The sequence below is a fragment of the Asterias rubens genome, chromosome 10 (assembly GCF_902459465.1).
Source record: "Asterias rubens chromosome 10, eAstRub1.3, whole genome shotgun sequence".
NCBI lineage: Eukaryota > Metazoa > Echinodermata > Asteroidea > Forcipulatida > Asteriidae > Asterias > Asterias rubens.
In genome coordinates, this window is record NC_047071.1 from 18,680,560 (window position 1) to 18,700,902 (window position 20,343).

General features: G+C 38.6%; 1 protein-coding gene across 1 annotated transcript; it reads left to right on the forward strand.

Annotated features, from left to right (window-relative positions):
- Positions 1-1,204: 1,204 nt before the first annotated feature.
- On the forward strand, positions 1,205-15,731 carry LOC117296123 (G-protein coupled receptor 54-like). The gene is made up of 3 exons (XM_033778997.1): positions 1,205-1,219; positions 10,553-10,688; positions 12,817-15,731. The coding sequence occupies exons 2-3, from the start codon at positions 10,589-10,591 to the stop codon at positions 13,404-13,406; spliced, it is 690 nt and encodes a 229-aa protein (XP_033634888.1). The 5' UTR covers positions 1,205-1,219; positions 10,553-10,588; the 3' UTR covers positions 13,407-15,731.
- The last annotated feature ends 4,612 nt before the right edge of the window (positions 15,732-20,343 follow it).

Consider the following 20,343-nt stretch of genomic DNA (forward strand, 5'->3'; position numbering starts at 1 on the left):
AATTGTTTTTGCCCCTCTGTCGACACTTGATCAACGTTGAGAAAATTGAAAGACTCCCGGTTGAAATGATGTCATCCTGATGGTGCTTCTAGATACAGTAACCATGCCAAAATAGTTTGTATTTGTAAGTATTTTATAAATATATTATCAAGTAATTTCAGACGGCTGAGGTAGACGCACATGTCTAGTGACAAAAATTATTGAATTTCAATTATTCAAGGAAATCGGACAAACCGTATCGGATAATGTTGACGGTGAATTTCAGTTTCATACATCTATAATAAAAACACCCTTCACAGGGGAACATATCGTGAAGCGAGAACTAATTAATATTAACGGCAGGGAAAAGTCAGGCACTCTGTGATAAAATGAAGTAAATAACTCAAAATGTAAGAGTCTAGTGATATTTCGGCCTTAGTTCAAAATGTGGGAGAATGAATAAATCAGCGGTACCTCATACTGCACAGGGATTCAAATTGTGTTGCTTCAAAATATTTACATCGTTGACTCCTCGTTTTCTAGTTTCGAAAAGCTCCCGTGATCCATGAGTTATTCAGAAGGCGATTTAGCTCTCGTCAGGGAATTATAGACTAACTTTATTGCAGAAAGTCGCCCCAGCTGTACGCTGGGGGGGGGGGGGCAAGAAGCTTAAACTGCGCATGTATTATAACTGTGCTTTGTTTCAGCACCTTGCATCATCCTATCGTGAGATTGGGTATCACGGGGCTTTGTTCTTTTCATCAGTTATCATCCCGCGGTAATATTAATAGTTTTATTTTAGGATTCACTCTAAGGTCTGAACTGATTCTGACCGTATCAATTGCGTCTATCTGCCTGCTATAGGCTACTGCAAACACAGATTGCCAAACAGTGTAGTACGTACAGAGCTGAGTTTGATTAGCAAGGGGGTCTAGTGATGTCAAGTCGAGAGAAAAACATGTTGATTAGGGTGCTCGGGAGTTGCCCGGCTACGTACTTGTCCGGGATTGTTTATTTTACTGTGGTCACTTAAGACGATCACTTGTATTCAACCTCCACACAAAATAAATGTGCAACATAACACCCGAACAACAAGCCATCCAGCGCCGCGTCTAATCCGTTAGCAATTGCGAATCTACGTCAGCGCCGAGTCTATTTTATTACAAAAGGGTGCAAGCGGGGAAGATAACATAGGAAAGACAGGAGACGAATGGGGGATATTGGTTTTCCGAATCGCCAGGTAAACGCAAACCTCTGCTCTCTTTGGGAAATCTAGCTTTGGGAATTACAACAATGAATTAGTCATTGTTGAGCTTCTTTCAGGGCAATTGTAAGGTAGGAACTCCGGGCAAATTCTGCCGATTACAAGGCTTGGTAAGCAGCTGCTCGCCCCGAGTAACCTTAAAGAAGTTAGAGCAATATGATTTTAATTTAACTAAAATATTGGCTTTACTATACAATGTCAACGTTGAAACTGTCCACTTTATTTGTAGTTATTTGTAGACTCTTCCAGGTTTTGTTCTTCTTTTCAGGGGTTTCAATTATAATTTGAAAAACCGTGCGTAGATTAGTGTAAGATAGACAGGTTCGATCTCGGGGGAATTGCGTTCGGTTGCCGGGGAATCTGAATATTTGTATAAGATTACAAAGCAAGAAATCACATGTTGAAAATAACAATCTTGCTACAGCATCAAAGGGACAGATACAACAAGTCTCCAAATTGAAGTGCCATGGCTAGATTTACAGAACACTCTCAGACGAAGTCCAGTAGCTGATATAATCATTTTTTGATTGAAAACAGGAAGATTGCGAGTGCAACATGAAGCGCAGTATGACAGCAAACTCAGAAGAACATTAAAATAACGAGAACAAACCTGAACCGTAATTGATGTGTGTGTCTGTCTGCTATATAGGCCTACTGCCACTCCAATTCCTGATTAGGCAAGACTGATGCGGTCAGGAGTCTGATTCAATCATGATTTGGACAAACTATTCTAACAATGACAATAAATTAGTTGTAGGTAATGCTTTTCAGTAAAAATCACTTAATTTCGAAATTTATAATTTTATAGTGTGAACCTTTAAACTTTAACCTTTAAACGTGCTTTTAGTAGGCATACTATACACCTTATTGGGGTATAGACCTTATCGCAAATACCAATGCGCAAGCGCAGACTGTTGAATGAGGTGCATTGTGGGATAGATATGGATCAAATTTTGATACCAGCAAGACCACAATGCACCTAATTCCAAGCTTTACGCGCCGCCCCGGTATTTGCGATAAGGTCTATGGCGGACGTGATACGCGCGCGTCACACGCCGCGACTGATGCCACGCTTACCGTCATTAGGTTTAAGTGTAAACGCCGCGTCGCCCAAAAATGCGCACTTCACTGAATAACATACGTTCTATTTATATGGTCAATACGCACAAATTTACCACAACTTTACAGTGTTGTAGCATTGTGTCCGCCATACCTCAAAAAGGCTTATTGCAAACACTGTAAAAAAGTAACAAGTAAAAGCTGTCGGTTTAGCTGGGTCAATGATCTATTACAATAATCCTACTGTTCTGAGGAAAGATGCTACTGTTTTTACATTTCCTGAAGTTCTGAAGAATCACACATTTTGCATGTATGTTTGCCTTAGTGCGCTATGCTTTTGATGGCAGCCTTATACATTTAAACGATTTTATCATAACGAACGAGTTTCCCTGCCTTTAACGTGATTGTGTTTGTATACTGAAACAACTGTTCAACTGCCACGTGTTCATTTCAAAATAACCGCGCCATGTGAGTACCTAACTGATCTGTAAGGTAATTATTTCAATCTGCTGATCGTTATCAGTTACTACGTTCAAGTGGAATAATATAGGTCTATCGTCGACCTACTTTTGTAGGGCGAGGCGGGATCGGATGTAGGGGAATAGACACAAGTCACCTGCAATTCCATCAACCTTGTTATATTGTCTGCTTCCCAGCCCCCCCCCCCCCCGCACCCACATTGCAATTATTATAGCTGCTTGCAAAGAAAGGGCAGATTCATCGTTTATTTGGTTTTTATCGCGCAACACTCTGGCCCGGGATTGTCCTCAATCAAGATGCAGCCTAACGGCAACATCCAGACGATTTCCGGCTTCATTTCGGAAGGGCGGGGCTCGGCACAACATGCTATTATAAGGTGAACAAACGCTTGCTCCAAAAAAGTGTAACATCCCCGGCTAGTTTGTCCTCTTTTCCAATTTGTCACGAGTAAAGGTGTTTCGAAAATGATGTATTGTACTTTCGGTAACAAGTTTTGAATGAGAGATCGTGGGAAATTGATTGTGCCCTTTCACAGCACTGACATTGTCATGTTGTTGAACAGTCCATCGACGTACGTACTTTGTTATTGTTTTACTAGTGGCGACTTTCTTCAAATGTTAATGGATAGGATGTGAGTTAAGTAAACAGTGTCAGTAAAATGGTGCCACAAATCATTGTGTGTTTACCTGCTTGCGTTTATTAGTTAGAGAATTGTTTGTTTCATGTTCGTATTGTTGTTGCTCGTAATAGTGTGGTACATTGACAGCAAGCCCGAGCCCTAAAAGTAGCCCAAAGTAAACGTAGCCCAAGGAAGAACTTTGAACTTTGAGGTTCGCTCTGTCGAAAATAATTGTGTAGATGTTACTAACGTATACTTGTTAGTTATGCTTCACTCCTTAGCTAGGAGCTCCTTCTGTTCTGTTAAATGTTCAACTGTCTTTATACCATTTCGCGTGGCCATGGAGGGCGTAGAGGTGTGGCTTAGACCTCTTGGTAAAACAATTGTTCACGATTTTGTTTGCGCCGCTTCTTTGTTGTTGGTTTTCATGTGTTTATTTATTATTATTATTATTATTATTATTATTATTATTATTATTATTATTATTATTATTATTATTATTAAATTATTTTTATTTTTTTTTTTTTTGGGGGGGGGTCGAAAATAATCTGGCATCATTATAGATGAATGATCAACATTCCAGATAGGATAATTTTATAATTTGATATACGAGTCTGCGTCTGGATTTTGATTTTGTCAGTAGTACATTTAAGGACACGTTCAGGACTACAACATTAACATGGTTGTATCTAAGTAAACATTTAGGAGCTTACTACTTGGCCATTCTTTACACGTGTTCTTTCCAATGATAGATGCGTACCACAAGTAAAACCTGAAGTCATTCACTTCATCCCGAGTAAAGTTCAAGTTTAAACCTAGTAATTTTAAAGTTAATTATTCATCTATATAGTAATAATTTGTTTTACAATTTCGGACAATGTTAGCCTCAATTGTATAAGCAGAGGTCATCCAGTTAAGTGCAGAACTATGAACAAAGAAGAAGTAAACACTAAAAGATACACCTCGAGCAGGCGAAGCAGGGAGGTCACTCACCTCGCGTTACCTCGCGTTGATTAATTCAATCGGACCTGAGATATGCATTATGGACTAGAAATCGGATAGATAAGGTCAGTTTTCTCTAGTCAGCCGTACCATCTTCAGCCTTCAAGTTATGTTCAATAGAGTGCAGTAAGCGATGTGTGCGTGTGAGAATGTGTGTTTTTTAAAGCAACCCGGGTGATTCGAGTAACCGCGAGTTACTGTGACAGTTAAAGGTGCCATCTCGTCGCCAAAAAAGGGATGATGCTTTGGGAATTTGACTCTTGAACCGTGCACTGCAATAATTACAACTTGTTTGACTTTATTTTGATTCAGTGTCCCCTGTCTGTATGAATTAAATACGTTGTGCATTAACACCTTGACATTAGTTCTAGTTTACTTTTCTTCGGTTACCGATTCAAAGGGGCAGGCCACAACAAAATAATAATATCTTGAATAATTCAATTTGTAGTCTATATATATTTGGTTGTATTATTGTTGTTGTTGTTATTATTATTATTATTATTTATTTCAACACATTTGGCAGTAAACGTCAACAAATTTCATTTTGAAAGTAATTGAAGCAATTTTATTTGAAGAAAATTTAATCTAATAACAATTTATAAATCAGTATTCCAATCTGCAAGCACGCATTGACTCAGCCACTAGCAAATCTCGTGCATCACTTTGTGGCATCAAAGATTAAAGTACGACACGGTACCTTGCCAGGGGGTAAAGTATATCAAATAACACAATTAATAACTCACATTAAACATACCAATTTGGGTTAAGCGCAAACTTTTATCTCTTGGGCCCTTGGCTTAAAACAAAAATGAAGACAATAACGGCGACGAAAAAAAGGAAAATACAAATCAGTGTTTCGTTTTGACAAGAGGGTATAGTCTGATCTCGAGCTTGACACGATGCTTTTTAAACACTTTCCCCTCCAGGTTGTATAATATCATGTTCCGTACCTTCGAAATTACCAGATCAGCTCTCTGGGAGTTTGATTTGCTCGTTTTCCCCGTTTCTTAACTCAAAAGTGATGTACATACCCGAAGCAATTCTTTTTTTAACCGCAAACACAAAGTTAATATAATATTCCTGGTTAGGCGTCTGCTATTGGGGCTGATTTTCCTGTGATTTAACCGTCCTAACTACTTTATTTTGTTATGGAGTTCTACGCGACAAACGTTGTTGTGCGCGGCGACAGTGTGATGTCAGATAACAAGAGATGCCCCTATCGTTTCCGTCCTTCGAGTCGTGTTTTTTACTATGTTGTTTTTCTTTCTTTCCTCTGCGCCTCGCTGGTGATTGTTTCCATTTCATAAAGCAGTTCAATCAAGGACTTCATCCTAGATATTAACTGCTCAGTGGCGATTTGGACGGGATGGAAAACACGAATAGCGAATGTCGATCGGGTGCCTTTGTACTGCAGAAACTGCGTAGGACTAATAAAAATGTGATCCGAGATATTCGTGTGTATATTTTTTTAACACCAAGATAACTAACTGAGGGAATAAAGGGGTAGCGACTCGTTCTTTCACGGCCGTTTAGAACCGGCAGGGTCGTTGCCGTGTGATAAAGACCCGAGCCGAATGCGAGGGCCTTTATCACACGGCAACGACCCTGCAAGGTTTGAGAGAACGAGTCACTACTCTTTTGTTCACATTCATTCATAATGCCTTTTTGGTTAAAAGGTGTAATAAAGTAAGAAACTCTGTAAAACTTATCCGTTTTCCACATGATGTGCGACCTCCGTGTGTTGTATTGTTATGACTGAGGCGCTTATTTCCGACAGTTTCCGGCTCCGTTCGTGTGCTTGCGCGTGTAGTCTTGGTGCAGCACGTTCGTGCAGTCCTTTCACACACAGCGCGGCCAACTTACCGACAGCGCCCGCATCACAACTCGTTATCAACACTATTATTGTTAACGCTTCTTAGATTTGTTATTCCCTAACTATGAATCTGGATTTTTTTTTTTTTTTTTTTTTTTTTTTTTTTTTTTGCGATATCTTAAAAAACGCGACCCTCTTTTGAAAATGAAGTTTCCACATGGTTGTTTTCACGACTGTAACAATGCATTGTCAGTTACATTTGGTAGAAACAATACTGCACGGTTCCAACAGCAAAACAACAAGTTTCTATTGCCAACCACTACACCAACCAGGGCAATGTTAAAACCATTCATATTACGGGTTGTATTGTCTTCATGAAGAGGGTGCCGAGTATATCCTACGATATGGCTACATGATTTATCGGTCTGTCACCATCATACACCTCCTAACACAATCATGAAAATGTCAATTCCGTGAATTAAATATTCTTTCACCTGTTTCATAATAAGTTCTGACGTGCACCTGTCCGCCATTGATTTATATCCCGGATCAGCCAGCCATCCTACCCCCTACCAGCCCATCATTCATTCCTACCCTTTGTATATCACATTCTCGTTTGTCGGCATTTTCTATTTCATTGAACAAAATCGAAATGTAGGAAGAAAAGACTGTTCCGTATGACTATCACCTTTAAATTCGGTTCGACAGAATTTATTTTCTTTATTCCCCCGTCTGTGGACACTTCACATTAATGCCACGAACAGTCTTCCCGACTCGATTGATGCCAAAGAAAACCTCTTTTCAAGATTCACCGATCCACAATGTTCAGATTACTAAGTTCGATCTTAGCGAAGCGAAGCAACTGCTGATCCGCTCCTGGGGTAGAAAGAAACCCAAATATTTGCTAAGTACTCCGGGTAGAGCTTGTCCAACTGCGATAGAGCTTCAAGTGGTTTGACGAGAGCCGGTACGTTCGCTGCTTGCTAACACAACGTGTACATTATTGCAGGAGTCAGATTGTTTCGGTAATTTATGAAGCATAATTTATGGTTTAATTCCAACATAGGATGACTTGTATAAATCAGATGTTCAATCCCGAAGTAATTTATTCACAGGGGACTGGAAATGAACGAGATGTGTTTTTATGTCAGTTGAGTGATGATCAAGGCCATGACAAGGTTGTAGTGTAGGTTTTATTTAACAACTATCGTTTGTTTTTGCTATTGTAATTGCGTCAGTACTTACACGGATGAAGAAAGGGAAGATTACGGTACATAACAAGTTGTGTTTTAAGTATTCACAAATAATAAATATGAAAACAAAATAAAGGCAAACAAATTAACACAATGTAAAACCAATTTTGTTTAACTATCAATATTCTGATCGTACACACACACAATCGGCAAAGGAGATCTGATATGTCCCTCGATCTTGAGTGTGTGTCCTCACTACGAAATCATGGTTTGTTTCAGTTTATATCAACCTTGCTTAAAAACACTGGACACTATTGGTAATTGTCAAAGACCAGTCTTCTCACTTGCTGTATCTCAATTGGGCATAAAGGAACAAACCTGTGAAAATTTGGGCTCAATTGGTCGTCGAAGTTGTGAGATAACTATGAAAGAGAAAAAAAAACACCCTTGTCACACGAAGTTGTGTGCTTTCAGTCCGTGATTTCGAGACCTCGAGTTCTAAACCTGAGGTCTCGTAATCAAACTCCTGGAAAATTACTTCTTTCTCGAAAACAACGTTACTTCGGAGGGAGCCGTTTCTCACAACAGCTCCCAATTACTCATAACCAAGTAAGTTTTTATGCTAATAATTATTTTGAGTAATTACCAATAGTGTCCACTGCCTTTAAATGCGCGTAAAGTGTTATCATCACACGACCACATCGCATGGTGAGATATGTTGGCGCCTATCCACTCCCCAATCAAAAAGTTGTTGTACCTTTAACAACATCCATCTAGAAGCCTTTGAGTCCCGGTCTCGATCTCTCTTGAACCCTTTCCCTGATGGTCTCAGGAGCACGAACTCTCTACTGAAATTTAAATTCGACACAAGTTAAATATTTGAGGGGGACTTGAGTTCATGCCCATTTGTATCACAGAGGTGTTTATTTTATCGATTTCATGTTGTAATAAAAAACGCAAAATCATCGGACGGACGACAATCAACCGAATAAATGTCACCATGGCGAAGAAGATGTTAGTTGAAGTTCTTCGGAAGCAATCTTTGCGGGTCTCTGTTTCTGTGACTTTTTTTTTTCCCGGAGTAATTCGGACCGCCGAACGTGTTATTTTACAAAAAACAATCAATGCCTGGGTTACACTACTCACAATAAACGAAATTGAAAACTCGATTTAAAACCTAAAACAGTATATTCAAGCTAACATGCCCGTATGCACGGCCTAGTTTGTTGAAGTAACCGTTATTCGCTTCCATAGGAAGCGATTCGTTCTCATCATTACATTCTAATTGCGTAGTGTATAATGCCGTTTCTCTTATCACTCCACAGTTGTTTCTATGTTTTTACAACGTACAGTTCGTTTAACGCCGACGGGTTCAGTCTTCGAGAAACAATCGTAAAGGACAGGAACCTTGGCAACTTTAATGAATTAATACCTTCCTGGTACCAAGTCGTTTCAAATCAATCTCGGCAGATTAATAAAGGGGATGTATACACTTTATAATCACTCTCAGAATTAAAGGCACTATAAATTGTTGGGTAAAAAGTCTACAACAACTTTTGAAAGCATTACGCATTTTGGGAAACATTTGACTTCGAAGTAAAGTTGACAAGAAAAAAAAGTAATAAATATCATTTTGTTATGCCCCAAAATTCTAATCCGAGAAGCGTTGCTGTCAGTAACGTATTTTTAGGTTGTGTATTCCTGCTATAAATTAGCTCCGGATTTTCGGCAATATCTCAAACTGAAACTTTAGACATTAATTTTGTTCAAATGGAGATTTATTAAATAAGGGAATCAATGTGTGGTGAAGAGGTTTTCAACTAGTCCCAACAAGGCCTGGTTCTTGATAATTGTACCGAGACGAAGTAGAGGTAAATTATCGAGAAGCAGGCTTTGGCGGGTTTAAACCACTAGTTGAAAACCGATTCAACACACTTTGATTCCCATTTATTAATACCTTTTCGGTCAAAAACATCATCACTTTTTGGTCAAAAAGTAAAATAAATGCAAAAATTATAATTGTTCAATGACTTATTTCAACACAACACCCATCCAGCTATAAAATGGTAAAGCCCTCCGCCGCCCTCGGGTAAACAACTCCTTATAAGGGATTGCTGTGCGCGTCGCACTTATCGCGTGATGTGGCACAACTGTTTCAGCCGTTGCTCTCGACCAATATAAATGAAGAAACTGTCTTAAAAGAACAGGTGCAAGCTTGCGTGTCACGCCCATGAATTAACATTTTTTACCGGTCATAAACAAAGGGGTATACACACCCACTTGACGCGCTCTCCACCAATAGGAATAGCGAAACTGTCTGAGGTATTTATGAATGGCCATTTAGAATGGATTAAAACAGTTGAACAAATCCAATAACCAAGCGTGTACTATGTATTTAAGGGAAACTGAAATCCACTTGTACGTAAAAAAGTTCGCGTTATCCAACTACAAGGTTGGTCACTCAATCCTAATTGTTACCACCGTAATAACTGTGTTTGTGGAATAAGCTACCAAATACGACCCTAATCATCCTCTCGAATAGAGGATTTTCCCCAGTGTGGGATATACACATTATTATATTATCTTATAGTATCCTCACACAACCAAATTATGACCAACATTCGCTTATATGGTAGGATTTATACTTGAAATGACATCCACGATAAATGTATTGCATGATATACAGAGGACTCAAACGGATGTTGACGTATTTCCTTAACGGCATACATTTAGTCAGTCACTAGCTAGCCAATATTTTGATAGATCTGTTATGGCAACAGAGATGCTGAGACAGTGAATAGGGAGCCATTCCATTAGCATTAAATCGCGAAGGGCCTACAGTACTGTATCTCTTCGGAACTCCTTGCCCGGTGCATGTTTCTCTTCATCCTCTTCATCCTACATAACAATCTAATATATCCCATATATTTACGTAGTCACATATACTTCCACCATAGAAAGTTTCAAATCCTGCTTAAAGGAACATTTCAGACAGAACGATTTCAAGGGGTGTGTTGTACCATCACAATAACTAGACCAAAGTTTTGTGCAAATCTGTGACTTAAGACGAGTTTGCTTGTCCTACCGATTCTGTAATATTATTCTCTTTAACGTGTATAAATTATATGTTTTTCTTTCACCAGGTGACTGTTCAAGCCACTTGTTTGACGCTAACAGCCATGACGGTTGACCGTTACTATTTGATAGTACACGCAGTCAAGTCTCGAAACACACGCACTGTGATGAAAGCTGTAGTCATCAATGTGGCAATCTGGATCTGTAAGTTCTTATTGCATGCTACTACTATGCACATTACCACACACCGCAGGCCTCGCTGCACTCAATTTAGATATCTGTCAATGCCATTGCAGCTTAATTTGTTGGGTTGGAAGAGATTCATTTAGATATAAACTGCACAATATGATAAGACGTGGTAGCAGAAATAGTCATAGACTTAAGGATGATTTGCTCGATTCGTTGGCAGGAAGAAGGGTTTGGAGAAACCCCCACAGGTTCAGTGCAATTCACATTTCTTCCCATTACTGTCAAAAACACAGCATCACAATGCATATGCAATAATAACGAACAGAGTAGTTTATGCTTTGTACAGTCAAGGAAAGGAACAGTGAGTACGAAGGCTGATTTGATAAGCAGAGGCTTGTAGTATTATATCGACCTGTGGACAGACAAAGGCTAGGATTGGGGAAACAATCATATTTTGAAGTGAATACACAGACACAGACTGTGTTGTTGAAAGCAGTACAAGGCCCTTTCTCGTCGAAACGGAAACAAAACCAAACAGGTGAATGGAAAAAACTCATAATTGTAGACATATCCAGCTTGGATGTCGATATGTCTCCAGCTTGATTTACATAATGCCAAGCCGTTTTCTCACCCTCCCTCAACTTAATTGTGTTGAAGTCCAAATCGTCATCTCAGTTTACGCTGGAGAAAATGTATTTCTGAATTACTCAATTCGTTCCTTGTTTCCCCTCCAAACTCGCTGAGACTGTTCTGGCGGATATTTGCTCTTCCCGCTTAAAAACGTGTGTTTTCTTTGAAAGATCTCACGTTCCTGAGAAATTGATTCGTACCAGTGGGATCACGTTCATACATTTTTGCTCCAATCGAGTGTTTCTTTTTCTGTGGCTGTAACAAACCCAAATGTTATTCAAGGAAACAGTCAGGGATAAAGAAGACAGTCTGGGAAAAGGTCCTGCGGGAGCCATTTCTACCATTGTTTCAAACAAAATATAGGATGAGTATACTTGAGGTGACTCTGGGGGCTTTTACTTAAATTGAGTTGAGAGTGAGATATTAAATTGCATAATCGTAATAGTTATAACATTGAAACTTCACATTATTGCCGAAAAGGACCAGTAAGTGATATTATGAAACTAAATCCATATTTTGTCAAATAGACACGAGCTTCTACTATATTCAAAGGCTTTGGAAAATAAAGCCGAAATAATAATCGGGAAAACAAAAATATGAAAAAAAGAGCGGAATCAAACTTTACAGAGGTGGAATGAAATGTCGTTTTGAGCATGCTCATTTATTTGTAGTTACACTATTATTCCATTATTTTATTGATGCACTAAATATAACAGTTAATATTAAATGAATGCCACTGCAATTTATGTTCAATCCCTAAACGAAAATAACCCCGGTTTACATAAGTGCTGCTTTTGTGTTTCTTGTTTTTATTATTAGTTTCATCGCTGATACATATAGCTACGTATGTGTTCTCACGTATCGAGTACAAGGAAGAGGGTCAGTTTTGCGAAAGGCACTTCCCCGAAGGAGAGATCAGCACCAATACCATTTACGCCATATTCGCCTTTCTCGGCATGTACGCCATTCCTCTGCTTATTATTTTGTTCTGCTACGCCCAAATACTCCTTCAAATCTGGCAGAAGTCAACTGGACGGACTGAGAGTGCGCAAGCACAGTCGCGCGCTCTCCGGAGAAAGCGCAAAATCACCAAGATGGTTTTCATCGTCGTTTTGCTTTTTGCCATTTGTTGGGCTCCTATTCAAATATTCAGCACTTGGTTCCTATTTAACCCAGATGCCGCCAATGACGCAAACATGTACCTGCATGGTGCTTTCCTATGTTTGGCATACTCTAACAGCTGTGTCAATCCATTCGTTTACGCGTTCACAACCACCGGTTTCAAAAAGTACTTTCGGCAGTTATTCGGCCCGTGTTGTGGTAGTTGTCTTCAAGATAAATCACATACAACTGTTCCTGTTAAAACAAAAACGGATCGATTGACATCCATGAAGGAGGAATCGTCAATGTAACTGCATGCTGGGCCTACCCAAAGTTGGGCCTCCAAATTCGGAAAGTGATAAATTTAAACTTGTTTCTCATCCCTCCGTGTTATTTTTTGTTTCTTTGGCAGTCTCTTCTTTGATTCATCTCGCGACCCCTGTCTTCACAGCGGTTGACTCAGACAGCAATTGTGCCAATACGTTCCCGAATCCAGACGTAGATGCTAAAATCTACGGAGTGTATGCCTTCTTGGGAATGTACATCATCCCACTGATGTTGATTATGTTCTGCTACGCGAAAATTCTCATTCAAATCTGGCAAAAAACTTCGGGTGGAACGGAGAGCGCACAAGCCCACACCCGTGCCCTGAAAAGGAAAAGGAAAATCACACGAATGGTACTTATTGTGGTAGTTCTATTCGCGTTCTGCTGGGCGCCACTTCAAATATTCATCATCTGGACGAATTTTAATTATGCCCAAGTGTCAGAGATGAGGAAAGACGTTTTCCTTTTTCTGCGAGGTTCATTCCAATGTATGGCGTACGCCAATAGTTGCGTGAACCCATTTGTGTACGCGTTCACAACGACAAGCTTCAGAAAATACTTCAGAAAAATGTTCGCAACGTGCCGTGGAAACGTCTACAAGGATCGCACTAGTATCAGCATCAGTATGACAACTAAGACAGAGAGATTAGCAGCTGAAGAAGATTCTTCAATTTAAAACAGTGTGGATGAAACAACAAGACATTCTTAAAGCAGGAACACATCATACAGAATGAGAACACACAACGAAATAGAGAGGTTTACGGGACCGTTTGTAGTGGATATAGTAGAGCATCGTGTGTATTCAGAGCAGTGTTTGTATTTTGTGTTTGATACCGGTTAAGGTAAGAAAACATTGGAAATTGGAAACCGATACATGCAGAAGGAACAACGGAACACGAAAACGCTCTCAGTTTACTTGAACTAGGTCATTTCTGAAACGGGAAACGCGGATGTCGTGGGCATCATCGAAGAGCCGAGAGCCAAACGGACCAAACGGAGGAGAAACAACAGGCACGCTTTGATTGCCCTTCCTCCTTTTCAATCAGCCAGCCAGCCGAGCTTCCTTCTTCGGGCAACCCCTTTCCCCTCTGTGTGTGTCGTCTCCCTGTTAGTATGCTAATTTTTAACTAGCAAAGGGTCAAGTAACGCATTGGAAAATCCAAAGGGCAACACTGGGTAATGAGTTAATCCACTGAGTAAGTGTAGACAATGATTTACAAAGCATGCTTTAAAGGGGGCGAACGCAACAAAAAAATTATATGTGTGTATAAACTACATAAAATACGGGGGTGGCTAGATGGAAATGTGATAGAGAGGTTGCCAGGTATAATGGTATATTATTTTTAAAGACGGAGACATAAACTCGGTAATGTTTTCAATGAAAGAGGAAGACGAAATTAAATTAGCATTACATAATTGGTTTTGCTAGCAAAACAAAGTTGCTGGCAGTGTAAGCACTTTATGTAATCCACCATTGATATAGACTGACAAGCCTGTATAAGTTTGCGATTGGTCGGCCATCTGGGTCACGAGAGAATAGTGAAAAAACATTATCATACATTTCGCTTTGCGACGATGCCAAAGCAAACATATAATAGAACGCTCACTGAGCAATAAACCCCAAACACGAAACTAGATTATTTATTTCTCATTATCTTTGCACTTCAGACATAAATATTTCAAGGGATATTTTCTGCTATTATTTATCATCATCAGTATATCGTGTAAGTTTTATGTAAAACTGTGATCTTCGCGATTTGTTTGTTTTTTACCAATTATGTATATACAAATCTACGCAAATACTAATGTGTGTAAAGTGGATGTATTAAAATGTGCTGATTATCCGTCCAGTTTCAGTGAGACCCATGTATGTGTTGAACTCAAATCAAGCATACTTTAAAACTGGGTGGTCTCCTAGATAACTAGATGCATGTTCGCAGGCTATGGCATCACAGCGACATCATTGACTCGTGACAGGGAAGTAGAAACAAACACTTCTAATTGTAACCATGTGAACATTGAACATGACCTAAATATAGCCACCATGTGATCAATATTTATTGAATCTTTAACAGCAGTCACAGCACAATACTTAACCTGATTTCCAGCACCTTCTTATCTGAGGCATTTACCATGCGCTTGCCCGCACTCACATAATTCGAACGGGCAGACAAGCGCAAACCGAATGTTCAAAATTGTACAGAAACAGGCCAAGTGCGAGTGCTATTTGGTTGCGACAAAGACCATTAAATGGCTCCACTGGGCTGAGCTTTCAATATTTGACTTAATTTACGCTTTCCTCGGATGAAATTTACAACAATTGGAAACTAGACCTAATGTGATTTAGTTTTGACATCTTCTGAAATCAAAGACAATATTTGTTCTGACTTGAAAACGTCTTCAAGAATACATTGACAACAACTTAAGCAAAGTCATCCCTGGATTATTCTGGAAATTTTATCTAATATGATTTTGTGCCCGTTAAGGGGGTGACTTTGGAAACAGCCAACGTCGAATAACAATGCAAATCAAATCGCCTAGATATCGTTTTGTTTAGAACATCAAATGAAAATATAATTCAAAATGAGCTCAAACGTTTATGTATACTAAGCAGTATTTGTGATAGCAGTGCTGGAAACACCCGATAACTTTATTCCAAATGGCGCAAAAGGGTCAATAATAATATTACCACACGATCCAATTAAAAGTGTTGAACAAAATATGTTAATATCCCAATAGAGACATTACATGCCCATAATCTGCCAAGGTTATTTAAGTCCAACCACATCGTAAAATATATTTAGTGAAACACTCCTGTAAAAAAAAAATAACAACAACAACAACAACAACAACACAGTTTTAGGGTATAAATTAATTCGATCACAACCCCCACTTCACTTTGGATGCATTAATTGATATGTGATAATGTGTTAAAGGCAGTGGACACTATTGGTAATTGTCAAAGACTAGCCTTCATAGTTGGTGTATCTCAACATCTACATAAAATAACAAACCTGTGCAAATTTGAGCTCAATCGGTCATCGAACTTGCGAGATATGAATGAAAGAAACAAAAAACACCCTTGTCACACGAAGGTGTGTGCATTTAGATGGTTGATTTCGAGACCTCAAGTTCTAAATCTGAGGTCTCGAAATCAAATTTGTCGAAAATTACTTCTCTCCCGGAAACTATGGCACTTCAGACGGTGCCGTTTCTCACAATGTTTTATACCATCAACCTCTCCCTATTACTTGTCACCAAGAAAGGTTTTATGCTAATAATTATTTTGAGTAATTACCAATAGTGTCCACTGCCTTTAACATTAATTTGTATTTTCTCTCATATTCTACAACGAACTGCTTCTACAATTTAACACGAACTTGCTCACTGATTTTTTTTTAAACTTGTCTCGAAAGAGACCAACCTGTTGTTCGATAATGACGTCCATGGTGTCTTTATTTGTTTTCATATTATCAGTTTGTTCACTTTGTAACATGTTATGTATGCCTACGTCGATGACTGTGTCCATGGTAATGCTTATCAGTATCCAACTGATGTTTAATATATAATCCCCCCAAAAAGGTTTCCGCAATTATTTGTGCAGACGCTTTACTTGCATTACATAATTCATCACAAGGTAATTTATGTTCTGTAACGTATGTCTTTATGAGTTGTACATAAGTTATATTATCCACCCAATATATTGGTAACCTTAAACGACACAAAGAGGTACAGGTCCCAGAAAACGTTTCCATAGGGTGGCATTTTAATTGATCATAATTGTCATTTAAATGTGTTTCAAAATTAACATGGCTGTCAATGGAATTATAATATCGTGACGTCATAAATTGGCTGCTTATTTTGCGAAAACTGTTCAGGAAGACACCTTGGCATATTTTGTCCATACATGTTAACTTATACTACTACGTGATTTTTCTACATTTTTCGAAAGATTCCGCTTTTTTTGCACAAAGTTTTATTAAATGGTTGTCCATTATGTCTGAGCTTTTACGCTAATCTGACATAGTTGACAAATTAATTTATTGGCAAATGAAATTAATGAATGAACTTCAACTCAATTTACCAGGGCATGGTTTGTTTTTAAGATTTTGTTTCAGTACGACCCAATAGGTTAATTTATCAACATACATCTTTGATTGTTTAAGTTTTGGTAAATACAAGGTAGTGTGCAGATCCCTTTTCGAGCAAAAAGGGTGGTATGGAGAGATGGCCAATATGGGATCAGACGGTTTGCAAAAGGAACAAACTGGGTATATAAAAAGGATATTTGCTAAATTATCGCAAACAAATTAAGTGTGCAGTTTATTCTTGACAGTGCAGGTAAGTTATCAGGTGTACTTTATGTTTGATCATTGGATGTCATCTCTATACTATAAGCACTGTTGTGAGATACTTTGATTAATTTGTGTGAACTGTAACTTTTTCAAGATTTTAACCCATTTCATGTTGTGTATTTATGGACTTGTTTTAGTTTTTTTTTTTTTCTAAGTTACCTGTATTTTTTTTCTATTTTACTTTTTTTTTTTCTTTCTTTTTTTGAGGGGTGGATTTGGGTCTATATAATTATTTAAATAACAGGTATAACAATATTGTTCTCATTGTTGTTTTACAAATATTTCATTTGATCACATCATATGATAATACCACTATTGTTGTTGTTAACAGTTGAGCATAGCACTGTTAACAACTACTCTACTACAACTATGTTTTCAATCAGGGGAGCATCAACTTTAAAGGCAGTGGACACTATTGGTAATTACTCAAAATAATTATTAGCATAAAACCTTTCTTGGTGACGAGTAATGGGGAGAAAATTGGTGGTAAGAAAACATTGTGAGAAACAGCTCCCTCTGAAGTGCCATACTTTTGGAGGAAGAAGTAATTTTCCACGAATTTGATTTCGAGACCTCAAGTTTAAAACTTGAGGTCTCGAAATCAACCATCTAAACGCACACAACTTCACGTGACAAGGGTGTTTTCTTCTTTCATTATTATCTCGCAACTTTGATGACCGATTGAGCTCAAATGTTCACAGGTTTGTTATTTTATCACTGCCTTCAATTATAATATACCCGTTATTGTTGACTGACAACGTACACGGACATTGACATTATAGACAGTGGTTTGAATCTGGGTTTCAAACGAACTGTTTGACCGAGACATTTCTAAGTGATGGAAAGCACAATCGAAATACCAAGAGAAACAAAAAATAAATGTTACACGCGGTCCTTAACCGAGTGGATAAGTACATCGATGTTCGTGGACTAACTCAGATTTGGGATCGTGAGTACTTTACTGCTTAAGTAACCAAGAAAGAGGAATGTGTATATATAATGTAGATAATAATTCAATATTTAATAGAAGCTTTGGTAAGGTTATGTCTGCACGTCTACAACCCAAGCTAAAACGCGAGTCACTTTTTTTCTTATTCTCTCTTTTATTAAATTCAAAAGGAGAGAGTCGCACTCTATTGCAGATAGTTTTTCAGAAAGAAGGGTATCCTTTCGGTCAGTGAAAGCACTGACTGAGATTCACTTACAGGATCCTGTACCCAAAATAGGCACAAGGAATCCAATTACCTAAAGCAATGGTGTATCGTTTTCAATGGTTAGTTCGTTGACCATTTATTTAGCCCCCGAATAGTCCGCCTGCTCATTTTCAACACTTTCCTTTTCAATTTAACTTTCGAATTGCTTATTGTCAATGTTTCAATAGACGGTTATGTGTATATAATTACCCCCACATACATTTTACAATCGATTTCAGTTTCGAAACACCCTCAATGCAAGGTTGAAAGAATTGATTTGAATTGTTTTCTCCGCAGTTTAAGTAAGCATAATGAGTACCGAACAATACGGCAGTACACTGAACACATTGTTCTCCAGTGAAAAGTCATTTTGATTTTCTTTTATATCTTTGTTGTGCGACGCCTGCACAGTATTGCGAGTATAAAAGACATGTTCCATTCACAGATGACCTAAATATTTCGTCTATGTTTAGAATCGCTAGAGACCCTCGAAAGAGCCTCCTTCTGGTTTTAATCTGTGTATGTTTTAGACATCCAGGTCAGCGTTTGGATTTCAATGCAATACGCCCAGGTATAGAAAGGGGGTGTTTGTAAGCGTAATAACGACGGCTTTAGTCTGCGACAAATGACCCCTTTTTCAGCTGCATTATCTTTGGGTTGAATCACCTGCCTCCACGGCTTTATACCCTGCCTCCATGGCTTTTTGTAGTGGTTGTTTTTATTGAAATGACAGAAGCCTCTGGTGGGGATAACCGAAATAAAAATCAATGTACGAACAGCCCCGGGTAGGCCTACCTTCAATGGCGATTCTACGTAAAATCTCCTTCGTCTAGATTGTGTTTCAGTCCTTTAGTTTTATATCAACGAGAACGAGTGTTGTGCATGCCCACTATAAAAAGAAGCCAGTCAACGCTATTGCGCGTTTTTAAACATGACCCGAAGCCAAAGCCTCAATTTACCGATGAATTTGCAGCTTCGAATCACACTAACCTGACAATGAACGCCTCTCGATCCGTGTTCCGAGCTTGGAACTTCCCATTAAAAGCAAGCCGGAGTTGCGTACCTCGATATGCCACAGGCTCCGGACGATCCGAGGGGAAGAGAACGTTGGATATATTTCGGGTCTCTGAATGGAACAGGTACCAGTGCGCGAAGAAAAATAATTAATTGAGAGTGGAGGGTCAGGGCTACTGCCAAATTATCTACAAAACGTTGTTGTGACACTATAGTTATTGATCCATAACCGTCCAAAAGATACATCTTCTTTTCTCAGGAGATGTGCTGATAATTTTAGATCGATAATGAACATAATTTTTTGTAATTTTTTTTTAAAAACAAAAACAAAAACATTGTTTTGGTCCCGAGAACAGTGGCTTATTGTCGACATTTGTCTACAATCATATAGCAAATCATTACAACAGTCACATTAAAAAAGACTAAAATAATGATATTAACAATTAGGTCACAACATTTACAGAGAACTAACACTTTCTACAAAGTAAAAATCTAAACAAGAGAGTTGTTGTAAATAACCATAATAATCCACGTTTTATCTCGAAACCAGACGCAACCAAATCCATGAGTATATATTTTTAACAATAAACAGCAAACAAGGATCGCCAAAAGACACGACTTGTACATATTTTATTTTAAATCTGGCATATCGTTTATGAAAAACACACACAAACAAGTAAAATGAGCAAAAAAAAGCAAACAAACAAACAAACAAACACACGAAACAACAACAATCAACTATAGATAATTGTACTCGGAGGGAATTCCTCCCTTTGACATAACTCCTTTACTTGGGATCAAAGTACACTCTTCATATATCTGAAAACCATTGGTTTGAGTCCGTGCACACCCCCATGTCGTTAAGATGATCAAGTGGTTTTTGCGGCAAGCCACGAATAAGGTCATAACCTAAACACAAAGCTAAGGGTTGTTTTAGTTGAGTTGACAGGAGTTAAAGCAAGAGTTGTGTCTGTTAGTGGCCAGAACATCTGACGTCACCTTTGAGGCCCACGAGTAACGTCAGATATCGGCCTTGTGTGGCTGGCAGAGT